Source organism: Danio rerio, chromosome 13, assembly GCF_052040795.2.
Source record: "Danio rerio strain M-AB ecotype USA chromosome 13, GRCz13ab, whole genome shotgun sequence".
Classification (NCBI taxonomy): domain Eukaryota; kingdom Metazoa; phylum Chordata; class Actinopteri; order Cypriniformes; family Danionidae; genus Danio; species Danio rerio.
Genome location: NC_141033.1, coordinates 17,384,788 through 17,402,930, shown reverse-complemented (window position 1 = coordinate 17,402,930; position 18,143 = coordinate 17,384,788). Strand labels below are relative to the sequence as shown.

General features: G+C 34.5%; 3 protein-coding genes across 15 annotated transcripts in view; 1 reads left to right on the top strand and 2 right to left on the bottom strand.

The window, feature by feature from the left end:
- The window catches only part of LOC147841024 (uncharacterized), a 485,466-nt gene that overhangs the window by 355,048 nt on the left and 112,275 nt on the right, over nt 1–18,143 (bottom strand). The gene's annotated exons all lie outside the window — the stretch shown is intronic.
- LOC147834160 (uncharacterized) overlaps nt 1–18,143 on the top strand; it is a 439,063-nt gene that overhangs the window by 331,514 nt on the left and 89,406 nt on the right. The window lies entirely within an intron of this gene.
- mark3a (MAP/microtubule affinity-regulating kinase 3a) overlaps nt 13,923–18,143 on the bottom strand; it is an 88,095-nt gene continuing 83,874 nt past the window's right edge. For 6 of the 13 annotated variants that reach the window (XM_087277544.1, XM_087277542.1, XM_087277543.1 and 3 more), the window contains one exon: nt 13,923–15,054. In XM_087277544.1, the coding sequence (XP_087133670.1) occupies nt 14,966–15,054 (89 nt within the window). In that variant the 3' untranslated portion in view covers nt 13,923–14,965. 13 annotated transcript variants of the gene reach the window in all.

Sequence of the window (18,143 nt, the reverse complement as noted above, 5' to 3'; positions counted from 1 at the left end):
TTTTTGCGTTTCTTTATTATGTTATGTTAAATATTCTAGGATTCACACACCTTTCCACCAATTACAAAGCCAAATCAGAAAAAGTTGGGACAGTATAAAAAAACGCTACATGGTTACAGTATATAATACATTACATGGGCTCAGGTCTACTTTGGCAAACCTCAAGTACTACAATACATAGTTGCATCCACAAATGTCAGTAAAAATGGTACTGTGCCAAAAGGAAGCCATATGTTAACAGTGTCCAGAAGCGCCTTTGACTTCTCTGGGCTCAGAGGCATCTGGGATGGACCATAACACAGTGGAAACATACACTGTGATCATATGAATTAGTGGCTCCATTTGAAGATACTCAAAGAGTAAGTAATCATTTTCAAAAAGTACTTACTTACTGAGGACTAAAAGAGTAAGTATCCAACAGCCAGATTTCATTAAGTATAAATAAGATTGCATGTCATCCACTATGTTTACATTATCATGTGACTGACGTTACAAGCGGAACAACTTTAAAGAAATTGCAGGTTTGAAAAAAAATAATAACAAATTTTCAAGTAACCAGCCTAAATCTTGTTTGTTTTCCTGTCTTAATTATTTAGCGGAAATATATTTAACTTTTTCATTGTGAGTTTTTGTGCATATAATCTCATAATAAGAAACCAATTCTTTGCATACATTACATACATTTATGTTGTTTTTTTAATTGTAAAAGATACACCCATGTTTTCCTGAGCCTGTATTATAGTACATTCATAGTACATTCATACATATTACATTCTGCAGAAAATTAATGATTAATAATAATCATAAGAATAACAATCCCATAATAAAAATAACAGCTACAGGTGCACCTAATAGAATCAGTAACATGACAAGTCTCCCTAATAGTTTTAACAACCTTATATATATATATATATATATATATATATATATATATATATATATATATATATATTTATAGTGACAAGGACAGAATAATAAGCAATTAGACGAGGAAAACCCTCAGCATAATGTCAAGCTACTGCTGATCAAATCATCATAAAACAGGCAAGTGAAGTCGATCTCTCTCTTTTGTTTATTGTAGTGCTGTATTTATAGTATAGTAATCTGGTAGTGTTTGCTGTGCTTTGACTTTTTCGGGGGTTAAGTATTGTGATATCCCGATTGCAACAGAGAATTACTGGGAAATGTCTCGATACTGATGACATTTCATGCCATTCAGCCTTATAATGTTAAAATGTGAGCAAAATCACAACAAAATCTAATTAAATTCATTGTCATACATTTTAAAGTACAAAATTGCTACTACTCCTGCACCTTCATTTAACAAAAATAATATCAGTTAAAAAATTAGCAAAAAATTAAAAATCTGACCATCATTTATGTGCTAAAAAGGCAATAGCTGATGCATTTGAATAACATTCAAGATGTCTGTTATCAGCACCACCATAGAACATTTATTTTCCAGTGTTTGGAAACCTGAGACTGAGGAATTAAGAGAAGCAGAGAAGGTTGTAAACTTGCTGCCAATCTTGCATTATCACCAAGGTTGATATATCAGCCAATTAGTTTTTAAATAATGGTATGAGCCAATAAGATTTACTGTTTGGCCAATTTATTTGATGGTGCCGTGGCTGACCACACTATGCTCTCATTCTCCATTTTGTTCACTGTTGATTCAGTTCTGTCTAAAACAGTGTATATAATAATTTTTTTCTCTTTTTTTTTTAATATTTCCCAAATGATGTTTTCAGAGCAAAGACATTTTCACAGTATGTCCGATAATATATTTTCTTCTGGAGAAAGTCTTATTTGTTTAATTTCGACTAGAATAAAAGCAGATTTTACTTTTTTAAACACCGTTTAAAGGACAAAATTATTAGCCCTTTTAGGCTTTTTAAAAAAAAAATCAACAGAACAAACCATCGTTATACAATAACTTGCCTAATTACCCTAGCCTGCCTAGTTAACCTAATAAATCTAGTTAAGCCTTTAAATTTCACTTTAAGCTGTATAGAAGTGTCTTGAAAAATATCTAGGAAAATATTTTTTACTTTCATCATGGCAAAGATAAAAGAAATCAGTTATTAGAAATGTGTTAGTAAAACTATTATGTTTAGAAATATGTTGAAAAAAAATCTCTCTGATAAACAGAAATAAGGTGAAAAAATAAACAGGGGGGCTAATAATTCAGGGGGCACAATAATTCTGACTTCAACTCTATATATACACACTGTACAGTGGAAGTCAGATTTATTAGACCCTGGAATTATTAGCCCCACTGTTCATTTTTTTCCCCATAAATTCTGTTTAACAGAGAGGAGATTTTTTTAACACATTTCTAAACATAATAGTTTTAATAACTCATTTCTAATAACTGATTTCTTTTACCTTTGCCATGATGACAGTAAATAATATTTGACTAGATATTTTTTAAATTATTTTTGACAGATTCAGTTTTAGTTAAAAAATAAAGTAAAATAGCAAAACTGTTATAGATGGTGTATAGATGTATAAACCAAATAGATTTTAAATCACTGATATAAAGAGGCAATCATAGATTATGCATTTGTACATGCATGTGCTTAGTTTTAATGACTGATGGGTGCTTTGTGAAGATGGAAGGTGGTAATCCATGTTTTTTTTTCTCTGTTTTCAATCCGTTTTCAATGCACTATTAAAACATAATCAATTAGTGTTTTTCAGCACTTTTCTTTAAAAACTATTTACCAGTGTTTTTAAACACTATTTGAGTTTTACTGGTATGGCTTGTTAATGGTTTTGATCAAAATATTTTTTCTGTTGTAGACCAATACTCTCTAAGCCTCTCAAAGAGCCTCTTCTCGACTGTCAAACCGAATTAGTCCTGTGATACACATATTTCTAAAATCTTAATCAAATTGAACAGAAATTATGTGCTTGTGCTTATTTGTTGTTGTTGTTGTTGTTTCAGTCGAAAACAACCGCTACCACTTAAAAACCAAACAAACATTTTTTTATAGTATATACAGGAATTATGGAGTTAAATTCATTAGCTCTTAAGACATTTTTAAGATTCTTTCCATAGATTTTAAGACCTCATTGCCACTTCAGGTTTCAACCAGTAACATTTGAAACATTTTAACTTACAGTACATTCATTAAATGGGGGTAAGATGAGACACATTTTTATCGAGACACAAAAACAAGACGAGACAAGATTTGAAAGAAATCCTCATTGATAAAATATGTATTGAATTTTTTTTAATCACAAAATGTAGATGCAGTTTGAAATAAACTTGTACTTTATGAAATAAAACAACATGTAAACTCTGCAAAATGTTCCCCCAAAGATTCAGCTGACACAGGAAATTGCATAAAAATAATATAAATTGATAATAAAATAAAAAAGAACCCATTATTTTAAGTGCAACAAATAAATACAATAATTTACTAAGAATTAACTTTAAATAAGAATGATTTAAATTGTAAAAATATTCTAACTATTTGGTCATTTTAAAGTAAGATTCTAAAGTGAGGTGCTTATTGTCAAACTGATTTAATGATTTATATTAAGCTAAGTGCCACAACCAGATGTCGTGATTGGCTTAGTGGATTCAAAAATTGTTCAACTGTTGAATTGTTCAATTGTTCAAATGTTGAACTCTAGGAGAATTGTAAAATGAATCTATGTCCAAAAACGTGGAATGTTCCTTTAAGTAATCTGCTTGCATGTGTACAGATGAATTATTAGCCCCCCTTTAAATTGTTTTTTCTTTTTTAAATATTTCCCGAATAATGTTTAACAGAACATGCTAACAGTATGTCTGATAATATTTTTTCTTCTGAAGAAAGTCTTATTTGTTTTATTTCATTTAGAATAAAAGCAGTTTTATTTTTTACAGGTCAAAATTATTAGCCTCTTTAAGCTATATATTTTTTTTGATAGTCCATTGTTATATAATAACTTGCCTAATGACCCTAACCTGTCTAGTTGACCTAATTAACCTAGTTATTCCTTTAAATGTCACTTTAAGCTGTATAGAAGTTTCTTGAAAAATATCAAGTCAAATATTATTTAGTGTCATCATGGCAAAGATAAAATAAATAAATTATTAGAAATGAGTTATTTTGTTTAGAAATGTGTTTCTTCTCTCCGTTAAACAGAAAGTGGGGACAAAATAAACAGGGGAGCTAATAATTCTGACGTCAACTGTATGTGCTCAGTTTTATAAATAACTGGGATAGTAATAAAAAGTTTAATAGGTGACAGGATATTTTTAGCACATATTGTTTTTAGCACACCTTTTTGAATGATTTTTATTTAGTTGAATAAGAAAACATACATAAATAGCGCTTTTTCACCTAACCACCTTTACTGAGGTGAAGTTTGATTTATATTCACACATTTGTTCAGTTTTGAACAGTGACAGCTTGTGACACGTTCCCACTCTAACGTTACCTTGAATATTCAGTCTGAAATGACTTCAAAACAACATTAGCAACTATTCAATTGACTGTGAACAATCTTGTATTTTATGGTCATTGACTGATTATATGTTTTGTAAATGGTGAATAACACGATCTGACGTTATATAAGGATGTCTATGGTCATATTTTCAGTTCATGAGTAAAGGAGGCGTGGCTTTGGATGGCAGGGGAGGTATGTGAATGTTCAAAGCTAATATGCTTACGTTAAATGCAGATCATCTACTGCACCTTTAACTGTAATTTTGTCATTCCAAAGGGTACTGTACAAATATGAATGAAAATATGGCTAAAAATTCACCTGTATTAAGTCATTCTGGCCTATGGGAATGTGCTGCATCCTTTAAAATGAACAAAAATTACAGTTAGGTGATTTACTGTGAAAGATTTTCTTCAGTATTTGTGTACTCTAAAAAAATCTTATTGGGAAAATATTGGGAAATATTGGGAAAATATTTTCTTTAGTAAGCTAATTTAGTGGAGCAAGTACGATTTGATTTATCGCGCTTGTGTATTTTTCAATGTGGGCCAATTGATTAGAAGAGAAAGAACGGCTACTGGAGGAAGAAAAGCAGAACAGCAGGTGAGTGAATAATCAAACACAGTTAGTTTCTTTCTTCAATATAGTTTATATAATTAGAAAAATGTTATGTTTGTAGATTTCTGTTTAACATATATAAGTATGTATGTATAAATAGGTTCAATTATAAACTGTAATAATAAAAAGTAAATGATTTTTCTCTTTTTTTAACACGGATGAACATGAACTCAATATACAGTTTGAAGAAAGTATAATCAAGACAATCAGGAAGATTCAAACACTTGTACAAAATAAAAAATAAATATCTTGAAAAACTACAACACTGCGTTACCCTTTGTATAAAATAAAGTAAAGAAAGCAATAAATTGTGATAAAAATACTCTGCATTCTCAGATGTAATCAATAAAAGAAAATAGAGAAATAAATCAATAATAAATAAACCAACTCAACTCAAAGTGCAGGAAATCAATATTCACACTTTCTGTTCGAATGAATCACCTCTCTGTTCAAAAGATCGTTACACTATTCAAATGAATCACCTCACTGTTCAAAGAATCGTTACTCTGTTCAAAAGAATCGTTTTGCTGTTTAAAAGAATCACTTCGCTGTTCAAGATTCGTGTCACAGTTTAAATGAATCGTTTCGCTGCTCAAATGATTCATTTTGCTGTTCAAAAGAATATAGCTGCATCCCGAATGGCACACTATGCACTCATGCACTATGTACTTATGCACTTACACACTCAACAGGGTAGTATATAAATGCAGTGTCAAATTCAAACCGTTTCCCTGATGACGTTTGACGGTTGCCAAATCAGTGAATTAAACGACCGAATTATCAAATAATACCTGGCGTGAGTATAACCGCATTCACCATCGGGAGGCGCTATAATCTCTCTCGTAGGAGAATTTTGCTTCCACCATCCAAAATAAACAAAGTTATCCAACATGTGCGCCCGATAGCTTTGCTCTTCCGCTACGTGAGCAAACCTGCGGTGCGTGAAGTGTCCATCATTACACACTTCATTTTAGTGGCTGAATGAGTGCATCATCCAGGCAATTAAAGGGCATTAATTATTTTTAGAGTTTTCAGAGTGAACATATTACTTGCACTATTTATACAACAAAATGTCGTAGAATAGTGTATAAGTATGCGATTTGGGACGCAGCTTTTGTTTTGCTTTTCAAATGATTCGTTTCACTGTTTGTCGTTCACAGTTCAATGTCAAAGATTCTGTGCAAGAGAACTGCCGATTTTCATAGTTCAATTCCAGTCAGTGTTTCCTGTTATGGATACAAGGGAAAAGAAAGAAGAAAACAGGAGGGTCACGATGAGTCCGAGTCTTGTTTCTCCAAACAAATCAAAAGAACTCTCCTACCAGTCTGGTGGCTTAAAGACACAGTCTAACAGGTGAGTCGGTTCTGTGGGTGGCTCGCCGTGATGTAAGTTTCTCCTCGAGTCCAGCGTGAATCAGTCTCGTCACAGATGCTTTGACTCACACAAAAAACCCAGCCAAAGTGAAAAGGTGTATTTTCATCAATAAAATTCTCTTCAGATCCGTGTCAGTATCTGCTTACAAGCTACACCACATCTGCTTCTCGCTTAGATATCATTCCAACGGCGATTTCTTGAATGTGGTGAGCCTCTTGATTTCTCTCTGTTGCTGTCTCGTCTCTCTCTCGATCATCTTTCTGCATCATTTAATCTTCTTAACCGTAACTTGTCAACTGTAACTTTCTCAACTGTAGCTTTTCCAATCATAACTTCCACTATTGACCAAATATGGTGCGTCGGTGTAGTCTCGCTAGCTCTCCCGTTGACTCTTAAAGGGCCCATGACTTTAATACAGAATGATTAAATGGCTCATTTTCCTTGCTTTCTTTGTCTTTTTTCACATCACTTCTATTTTTTCAACTAGGTTATCTGGGTTACATTCTCCCCGCCTGGAATCTATGCAGGTACAGAAGGTACAGAACATTTTCTGTCTAAAAGAGAGGCTTCTCCGGGGCAATTAGACTCCTTTAAAGATGCAGTGAACGCTGTACATGGACCTTGTAGTAAGGATTGTATAACCAGAGAAAGGGGATTTCCCAATTGAGAGTACTGTAGCCTTTGTGGTGGCTTACGGTGTCTTTGAGAACGTCTCAACTTATTTCTTTCAACCTGGTCGATCACTGCCTAGCCACTGTGAAGATTTCTCTGATCAGCTTCAATATCTATTTCACTCGATATTTCCAGCTCATCTCTCTGTTCCAATAGTTCTGGATCATTTACTACAGGTAAGTTTCTCAACATATCTGTTCCAACAAAATCTATTATAGTTGTTCTCTCTTTCAGGTTCACTCATTGGGCAGTCTTCATCTTCAGGTAAGTAAGGCAAGTTCTTTTGTGGTATCTCCATTGCAGGACAGTCAGTGATTTTACTTTTCACAACTCTTGTTTTACTAGAAAGTTCTGCCATCAGCCTGTCTCTTGAAGGCTCCACATGTCTTGGATTGAAGAGGATTCTGCTGTCTATTTTTGGTAAGTGTCTACGTGAGTAGTGGTCCATTGAATCATCTTCAGAGTCAGAAATCTCAGTGATACTTTCAGGTTCTCTTGCACCAGTGTTTGCTCGAGTTCTAGGTCTGCAGGGTGGTTTTGATTTTACTGGCTCAGGCATGCTTTCCTGTAAGAATCCACAGGGCAGCACTAAGTCTCGATGCAGTGTGCGAAGTGGACTATCCCTGCCTTCTGGACGAGCAGTATAAAAAGGTAAGTCTCCCACCTTCTTTAGCACAACATAGATTTCTTTCTCTTACTTATAAGCCAATTTATGCTTTCCTCTTAGCTTGACATTTCGTACCAGAACACGACCTCCAACCTCAAGGAATGAGTTGACCGCTCGCTCATCAAATCCTTTCTTGTTTCTTAATGCTAATTTTGTGGCATTCTCAGTAGCTATCCCATAGCTTTCTTCTAAGCGATCTTTCAGATTTCTCACATAAATGGAATGAGATGGGGATGACTCAGCAGCAGGTAAACCAAATACTATGTCTACTGGTAGCAGAGGCTGTCTCCCAAACATCAGCTCGTAAGGTGAGAATCCTGTTGTGTCATTCATTCATTCATTTTCTTGTTGGCTTAGTAATCTGGGGTCGCCACAGCGGAATGAAGCTTCCAGCAGCGGATGACCTTCCAGCCACAACCCATCTCTGGGAAACATCCACACACACAGGCACGTGCACACATAGGGCTCAACCTGTGCAGTGCACATGCCCTTTTTAGTCTTGGATAGAATGTGCCCTTCCAAAATGATCAAAAGGGCCCCCGCGCGACAACACAGCTGATCAGAACGCGCGTGACACCCCCCCCCCCCCCCCCCTTTTAAAAATTTGATCCTGTACATGCCCTTTGGACGGTCTCTGCACGGGCCTGCACACACACATTCGCACAGACACTCATACACTACGGACAATTTAGCCTACCCAACTTACCTGTACCGCATGTCCCGGAAGAAACCCATGCAAAGGCAGGGAGAACATGCAAACTCCACACAGAAATGCCAACTGAGCCGAGGTTCGAACCAGAGACCTTCTTGCTGTGAGGCGACAGCACTACCTACTGCGCTACTGCTTCACCCTCTGTTGTGTCATTACGAGTGCAATTGTGAGCATGGACTAATGCTTTAACAAAGTCTTTCCAACAGGTCTTTTGTTTATCCTCCAAGGTCCCTAACATTTGAAGCAATGTTCTGTTAAAACATTCTACGGAGTTGCCTCTGGGATGGTAAGGTGTAGTTCTTACTTTTCTTATTCCTGCTATGCCACAAAGTTCTTTAATTAATCTTGACTCAAAGTCGGGTCCCTGATCAATGAGGATTCTTTCAGGAAACCCAAAATTGACACAAAAGTTGTCCCACAAGCATTTAGCTACAGTTTCAGCTTTCTGGTTCCTGGTAACAGCATACTTGGTGAAATAATCAGTAATCACAAGGGTATCTTTAGTGTTACTTTGATCAGGCTCCAGTGACAAGTAGTCTATGCAGACTAGTTCAAGGGGTCTGCTGGTTGTGATGTTCACCAGGGGTGCAGCTCTTTCAGGAGGGGTCTTTCGTTTTACACATCGCTCACAGGTCTTTAATTTTTTTTTCAACAGATATTGCCATCTTTGGCCAGTTTCTCTCTGTTGCTCTCTCTCTCTCGATCATCTCTCTGCATCATTTAATATCCTCAACCATAACTTTTCAACTGTAACTTTCTCAACTGTAGCTTTTTTCAATCATAACATCCTCTATTGACCAAATATGGTATGTTGGTGTAGTTTTGCTCGCTTTCCTGTTGACTCTTAAAGGGCCCATGACATTAATACAGATTGATTAAATGTCTAATTTTCCTTGCTTTCTTTTACTTTTTTCACATCACTTCTACTTTTCATTAATAACCTAGGTTAATTGGGTTACATTAGTCTCCAGGAATGTGAACATATTTAAGAATGAGAAAATTACATCTGGTGAATTACTGTAAACATGTTTTTTTCCCAAATATTTGTGAGATGTACATAAATAAAGAGTAAAATGTAAGACAATAACATTTAAGGTGAATTACCTGGAAAATGTTTTACTACATATGCTCTGTATACTTATGAGAAGAGATATTGCCAATTTCAGCTTTGTATGTACTATATAGTTAGAGGTACAGTATAGTAGCTTTGTTCCCTGTAGTAGTCTTTTTCGTTACTGTGCGTCTTGGTTCTGTGAATGTAATTTTCCCATGATCCCTAAAACTTCATGCATGAAACCTAAAACCAACTTGACCAAGCTGCATATGCTAGAGTGTAATTGTCAAAATTAGATCTAGGCTGTTTCTCAATATGCATTCTTCAGCGGTCTTTCGTCCTTGTGAAACGTCATCATCAGCTGCCTAAGTTCAGTTCCAATACTCAAGACCGCAAGTACGGAGGACGCGTGAAACTTCCCGGATGTGTTCTTGATATCGAGGACGCACCGATGCAGACTTGAGCACCGAACTCGCTCTGGAAGTCCCAGAAGTCATTGTGACTGAAGGTGGGAAGCGCAGCATTTTATTTAGATTTATTATTAAAGTTCATAAATATGACTTATTTACCTCAGGAGTTTCCCTAAATGAAACGGTGACAGTATACATTACCATGGACATCTTAAAGAATAAACACATTAAGGGTGTTTGTTTGCTGAAATTCGCATTAAAATCTGTTTTATTTATGTTGTGCAACATATATTTATAATGTTTTTATGCAAAGTATATATTTTGAAAAGGGGAAAAACAATAAATCATTGTATGAATGCTGTAATGTTTAAATAATTTACCATTTAAAACACGTGAAGGTCATGTGACCATCAGGAAAAACGCAGCATCTCAATTCTCAAAGGACGCGTTCTCTGCCCTCGCGGTCTCCTGAGTTCGTTCTTCCGAGGACACCTGGCAAGACCGGTCTCCACAAGAACACAAGTCCGTTCTCTGCGTTCTTGGAATTGAGAAACAGTGCTAGTTTCCATTAAAACTATGAAAACCAAACACAAGTTTATTTTAGTATAAATAACAAGGGTGTGAACCTACACCTATCTCACAGTTTGGTTCGGTTACAATTCTAATGCCATCGATTTGGTTCAATACGATATCTCACATATGATAACACAATAATTCTTGTATTAAAATGTATAATTTATAAATATCTTTAACTATTATTTGTAATAAGCAGTCAGATAAATGAACTGTACCTTTAATGTTACCTGCTCAAAGAAGAAGTATTTTTGAAAGTATCAAACAAAACTCAAGGACTTGCATAGAATAACATGAGCATTTATAGCAAATAAACTAATGTAAATATTATCTCTCTTGCTTTTTGAGCATTGTTAAGCAAGGTCTTAAATGAATATGATTGGTTACATGCTCATCAGAAAAGGCTGCGATTAGATCTAACAGTCATTCTGATGTTAAAAGGCACACCGATCAGCTGATCCATTATAGATGGCGACACAGTGCAGAAAACTCACTCAGCCGAACATTCTTGTAAAAGCCAAGAGAGGAGATAAAACGTTACCTCATAAACACACACGCAGGTCAAAGAGTCCACTCAGATAGAGAAACAGAGCTGATTGCTGTTTTTACTGCTTTATCCTAAAATGTTGATTGTTAAATGTACAGTTTATTCTGATCTATTAATGTTGTAATTGTTATAAATTAATAATATGATGTGAATTATATGATATATTGAATAATAATGTGATAAATTGAACAATAATATGATATATTGAATAATATATTATTTATATTTTTATTTAATTATTATACGTATATACATCCTTTTTACAAGTACTACTACTACTACTGCTACTACTACTGTTTACTGTGTTTTTATCAAATAAGTATGTTATTTTAATTTTATGAAAACTTTATAACTGCTTTGGCAATACATTTGTAACATTGTGTCATGCCAACAAAGCAATTATTGAATTCAATTGAGAGAGAGAGAGAGAGAGAGAGAGATTGTGAGAGAGAGAGAGAGAGAGAGAGAGAGAGAGAGAGAGAGAGAGAGAGAGAGAGAGAGAGGTTGCTAAGGTGTTCTGAGTGGTTGCTGTGCAGTTGCCAATATAAATGACCATGTTTCTAGAATAAATCAGCATATTGTTAGCATGGTTTTAGTATGAACTAGCATGTCACTAGCATGTTTCTAGTATAAACTAGCATGTCGTTAGAATGAATTTAGTATGAATTAGTATGTTGCTAGTATGATTAGTAGGTTTTGTTAGTATGTGTGAATTGGTATGTTGTTAGTATGTCCAGTGTAAAGTCAATGGCAGTTTTTTTTTTATTATGGAAGTGTATGGGACAGTTGCTAGGGTGCTGTAAGTGGTTGCTAGGGTGTGTCTAGTAAGTTAAAATGTCATTAATGATTGGCAGATAGGTAGTCTAAAGTTAAATGAGCATAACCTTAAGACTGCATAACAGTTTGTTGGAAAGTTATGATGTCACAAAATTTGGTCCAACGTTAAGTCAATGGGACTTTCCAAATTTTCCAGGTCAGTTTTCGGAAAATCGTAAGTCGGATCAGTTTGAAAAGATATAGCAACCTGAGTCAGACCAGTTTGGAGTAACTGTGCTGCTGCACATCGATGGATTTGCTTTTCAGTGTTTGGACTCTCAGCAGTGAAAATTAAGCCACACTGAACTGAATTAAAGTGAACCTAAACTCTGAAAACTGAACTGACACAGTTTCAATTTACTATAATCTTCTATGTTAAACTGCTTTGACACTTTGATCTACATTGTAAAAGTGCCAGAAATAAAGATTTGGCAAATTTAATCCAATTCTGCAGTCAAAGTCTGATTCCAAAACAATTCTTTATCTACATTTTTTTTCTATTTTATCTGCTGTATATTTACATCTTTACATTTTAATTAAACGTTTGATATCTTCAAAGTAGGTACGTGCCATAGGCAGATTAAAAAAACACGTTGTATTACTTCATAAAATACTAGTAAGAATCAGAAGCTCCATACTGACCATATTTGGTAGTCGTGAATAACTATGAGCCCTGTTTTGATACAGCTCTCAGTACTTTCTCCCACACTCAGTACTCCAAGAGAGACTCACCAGAGCCTCCCAGTTGACCTAATTATTCATTAATTTTCCTTCAGCCTAGTCCTGTACTTATCAGGGGTTTCCTAAGTGGAATGAACAACCAACTATATGTTTTATGCAGCGAATGCCTTTCCAGTCACAACCCAGTACTGGGAAACACTCATACAGTTTTACATTCACATATGCACTCACAGACTACAGCTAATTTAGTTTATTCAATTTATCTATAGTACATGTCTTTGGACTGTGGGGAAAACAGGAACACCAGGAGCAAACCCACGCGAACACAGGGTAAATCAAACCAGCAACCTCCTCTCTTTTTTGAGGTCCGTGCTAACCACTGAGCCACTATGTTACCTTGCCCTAATTAACACAGCCTAAAAAAAGATTTGTATTTCAAAAGTTATGCATTATTTTATGTATATGCTAATGCAAAGAGATGTGCTAGAAAGGCTGTTCCATAGTTTAGGTGCCAGATATGAGAAGTATCTACTGCCTACAATGAATTTCGATATTGTAGAAATTTAATCAATGTAACAGCTGTAACACAGTAGGAGTTCCTTTCAATACTAGTGAGCTAAGCCATTCAAAGCTTTGTAAGATTTGAAAATTTATACAATGTTTAACGGGGAGCTATAGCAATGCTGAAAGTACCACAGTAATACAACCATTGTCTTAGATCTAGAAAGCACTCTAGCAGCTGCATTTTGAACCAGATGAAATTTGTTAGTTAGGCCGACAGGGCAACCACCTATCAATGCATTACAGTAGTCTAACCAAGAGGTCATGAAAGCATGAATAAGACATATAATCTACATATAATTATACATAAATATTTTATACTTAAACACAACCTCTAGTGTATCCTTTAAATTTTGTAATTTATTTATTCGTGAAACTTTTATTTAGCCTTAATCTCAACTTTTTTTGGAATGTGCAGCATATGGCAGCCATCAAAGTGTGTTTATAGTTTCTGAATACAACTAATTTGCGCATTGAAAACTGAAATTCTTTGTACTTTTGTCAATTAAATTAACGTTAAATATAATCAGCAACAAGCATATTCTGCATTATTGCATGTTAATATATATATTAAGGGGTAAGTTACATTTTACATTAAATAAAATGTTCAAGTTGCACAATTTCAAAATAGTCATGTTTTTGCTATAATTTTGATTAAATAAGTTTAGCCGTTTGTTGATAAAAGAATAGATAAATAAACATTCAAAATAATATTCAGACTATTTTCATTGAAAAAGTGTTGTGTGCAATTTTTGTACAATGTGTTAGAAAAAATAATCAAACATGAAGAAGAGTCTGATCAAGTGTTCATTTTATAGCTGTATTATATCTCTGCAATTAACACCGTGACAAGTTACAGATAGTTTATTTAAATCTGTGGTGAGTCTTTAAAGTGAATGATTACAAGACGTCCTCTTGGTTTCCAACAAAACAGTATGAAAATGTGTAATTACCTCAAAGTAAATTATTTACACAACAAAATACAATAAAGTGGGCAATAACATGAAATAAATTATAAAACATCTAAATGTTGCTCTTAACATTCAAGCAGTGAAACTGAACTCAAATCAGTAGCCACTTTCACAGACAAAGCAACCTCAATACAAAGAGGGGCAGAGCAAAAATTAAAAAGAAAGCAACTCAAGGATCAGCTGTACTCTTTACACAAGAGCCATCCAAAACATGTAATACTTAAAACCACCACATAACAGTGGCTATTAAAAAGCTCAAATAAAGCAAAATATCACAAATCCTTAATGATCATTTTCAACTCATCTGTCTGATGGCAATGAGTCTGCTTTTAATGAGTTCATACAATCGTAACACTGAAAGTTTCAAACCTGTTCTTTTTTTATACAGCATTTAACGACTTGCGCGATAACACCATAACTGTATGAACGATGTTAAGAAATTATTGCTTTAAGCAATGTTAAAATATATACAGTTTTTCAAATACATGTAAGTGGTTCATAAAAAAAATGTAAACTGCTACTTTACGATTGTACAGCTTAACTGGTTTGCCTATACTGAACTGAATCATAAATTCCTCTGTGTAGATAAAGATATATTCATAGCTTGAGTTCGCCTGCAATTTTGGAAGCAATGTTTTTAAAAGCGATGGAGTTGCCAGATATCCTCTTAAAACGGACACCATTAAGTGAGAGCCGGGGCAGTTTGCACACCTCCATCTCCCACTGGACAAGGCTGTCGGTGTGAGAGTCGCCATGGGCACACAGAAGCAGAAAGCATTCACGTTGCTGGTAACTGCAGCTGTTGGCATCCAGAACTGTGCGAATCTCATTAATGATGTCTGCTGGTTCCATAGTGCTGGTGGTGTTCATACTCCAGGTGAAACGGAGAGAGCGGGGTTTCCCGTCTTTTCCATCTTTCCCTTCATCTTTCTGCTGATCCCCAGATACATGGCGACTATTAAATGAAGCACAACAGGAATGGGGGGGGAGAGAGAAGGGTTAAGCAATGGATTAAGAAAAGCACGCACGCACACACACACACACACACAAACAGAGAGTTAGTCAGAATTATTAGCCCCCTCTTTTTTATTTTTTCCCCAATTTGTTTAACAGAGATTTTTTAAACATTTCTAAACATAATAGTTTTAATAACTCATTTCTAATAACCGATTTCTTTTATTTTTGTAATGATGACAGAACATAATATGTACTTGATGTTTTTCAAGACTTCTATACAGTGACAATAGAAGTGAAAAGTACAAAAAGTTTTGCTTTTCACATTATTATTAATTTAAAATAAATAAAAACAATGAACTTATAGCTCTTATAGGATAATTAGGCAAGTTATTGTATAAGAATGGTTTGTTCTGTAGGCTAATCAAAAAACATAATTTTTACCTTAAAACGGCTTTTAAATTTTTTTTAAACTGCTTTTACTCTAGCTGAAATAAACCAAATAAGACTTTCTCCAGAAGAAAAAATATTATCAGACATACTGTGAAAATTTTTGCTCTGTTAAACATCATTTGGGAAATATTTAAAAAAGAAAATAAATTCAAACGGGGGCTAATAATTCTGATATATATAATAATATATATAATAATTCTATTAGATGTATATATATATATATATATATATATATATATATATATATATATATATATATATATATATATATATAAATAAATATATATATATATATATATATATATATATATATATATATATATATATATATATATATATATATATATATATAGTTGGAGTCAGAATATATATATACGTACACACACAGTTAAAGTTATATTGAGGTTATATCATGGTAGTTAACAGTCAGTGCAGAAGCATGCATTGGTTACAATCCTAATAATTACGCATGAGAATTAATGCTAGTCAAATGCACAGCAGATTGAATCATGCACACAAGCAGCTCATATTTGATTGCAATGTAACAAATTGGGGCTGAGCAATACAGTTAAAAATGTTTTGACTATTCTGATAAAATTTTTAAAACTTTTTTCTATATTTTGCAATTTAAAGTATAACTTATTTGTGTTGCTGACAATGAAGTAATCATTAACAACAAAAGGCTAAATGAAAACAGAATTAAACAGAGTGAAATTAAAGCGCATGGCCTTGAGTCAAAAAAAAAAAAAAAAAAAAAAAAAACTTGCTGGTTGAAAAAAAAATGTAACTAAGTCAATCTGGCAACCTGTGCCTGCTTGTGTTTTGATTCAGGAATGCAATACCAAGTTTAACTACTGGGTGTCAAACTTAAAAACGGCAACTTTTAGGAAGTCTGAATACTGTATGTACTGTACGTATGTATGTATGTATGTATGTATGTATGTATGCATGTATGTATGCATGTATGCATGAATGCATGTATGTGTGTTTAAACCCAATCCAAACATGCATAAACAAACACATACATAAATACATATAGAGAGAGACAAACTTTAAAATGTATTTAACAGAACAATATAAGAACAATAGTAACTTAACTACTCTTACATAAATGTGGGTGTGGAGTAACAGTTTAAGTTTAGGGCTAACAAGGCACATAATTTTTTTTCATATGGACTTTAATATTTTATATCGCCAAGCCCAATGTAAACGGAGGGGAAAACATTACTGGACCATTTAATATTAATAAAGCATACAAATGGCTCCGTACCAAATTAACTAATATACAGTCTCACAACAGGAAAGGCAAACAAAGTCAACAAAACACAAAAAAGAGAAGGAAATAATGGTTTCCAAAGTCACAGTCACCTCACCTTGAGCCCTCAAATCTCCCGCTTCTCTCAAACTCGGTTGAGACTCTGTTATTGTGTATTTGTTGAGAGATTAGAGATCACAATGAAGCAAAAGGACAGAGAGACAAAAAAGGGAAAAGGAAATAATTTTAGTCCTTTTAGAGCAATTCACACTACACACACAATGAGATGGATTAAGAGAGAAAGGGTGACTGCATAAAAAGACAAAAAAAAAAGTAAAGCAAAAACCTAGCATTTTTTATCAGACAAACACAAAAACTGCTTTAACTGGACTTTACAATTGACTCGACACTTGAATATGAATGCTAGACTTCACCATGCACTCATCTGTACTGCCATGCTGCTTCCTTCAAGAACAATATAACATCTAGAAGTTGACTGCCAGAGTGCATCATGAGTAAAAGCCTATTCTGAGCACTGGATGCGAGACATTGGCTGTGACCTGACATCAGACACATAAACAGATATAGAGAACGTGTCTGTACATACATTAATCTGTGCTCTTGGCATGCGAGAGGTGAGTGTTGTAGTGCCTTTATGGATACGTCATAACTTCAGACTGAAATCCACAAACAAAGCAATCGTTCTTTTCCTCTCTCTCCCACAGGCACACAGTCTTTCGCTCTCCATTAAACAAAGTGTGTTGGTTGTAGCTTCATGTTGTTTGTGCATTTTAAATGAGCCCTTACTCTAGACACTCTTCAGCTGTGTATTCCTACAACTGCCTATAGCCAGAGCTGCTGAATCTGGAAGAAAAGAGCAGTTCAAAGCCAAAAAAAAGAAAGGAAGAAATTAAAAATAGTGGACAAACAGCGAGTACAGATGCGTAGGGTTAAAGATAGGGTTCCCACACTTTCAGACCAGTCAATTTGAAGAAAAACTCAGTATTCATGACAAATTCAATAAGGACTTGCTTAAATTGGTGTATGAATCAACCTGTGAGTCTTCATGCAAAATAAAAACCGTTCTTCATTTTTTTAGGCGAAAAAATGCAAAACACACACACACACACACACACACACACACACACACACACACACACACACACACACACACACACACACACACACACACACACACACACACACACACACACACACACACACACACACACACACACACACACACACACACACACACACACACACACAGGTTGTACAATGAATCTGGACAAGTTAGAGTTGGAGGTTTCATGGTTAAATTTTACTAGCCTTTTGGCCAATCTTTATTGATTGCACAATCATCTATTAAGAGTAGAGTTTGA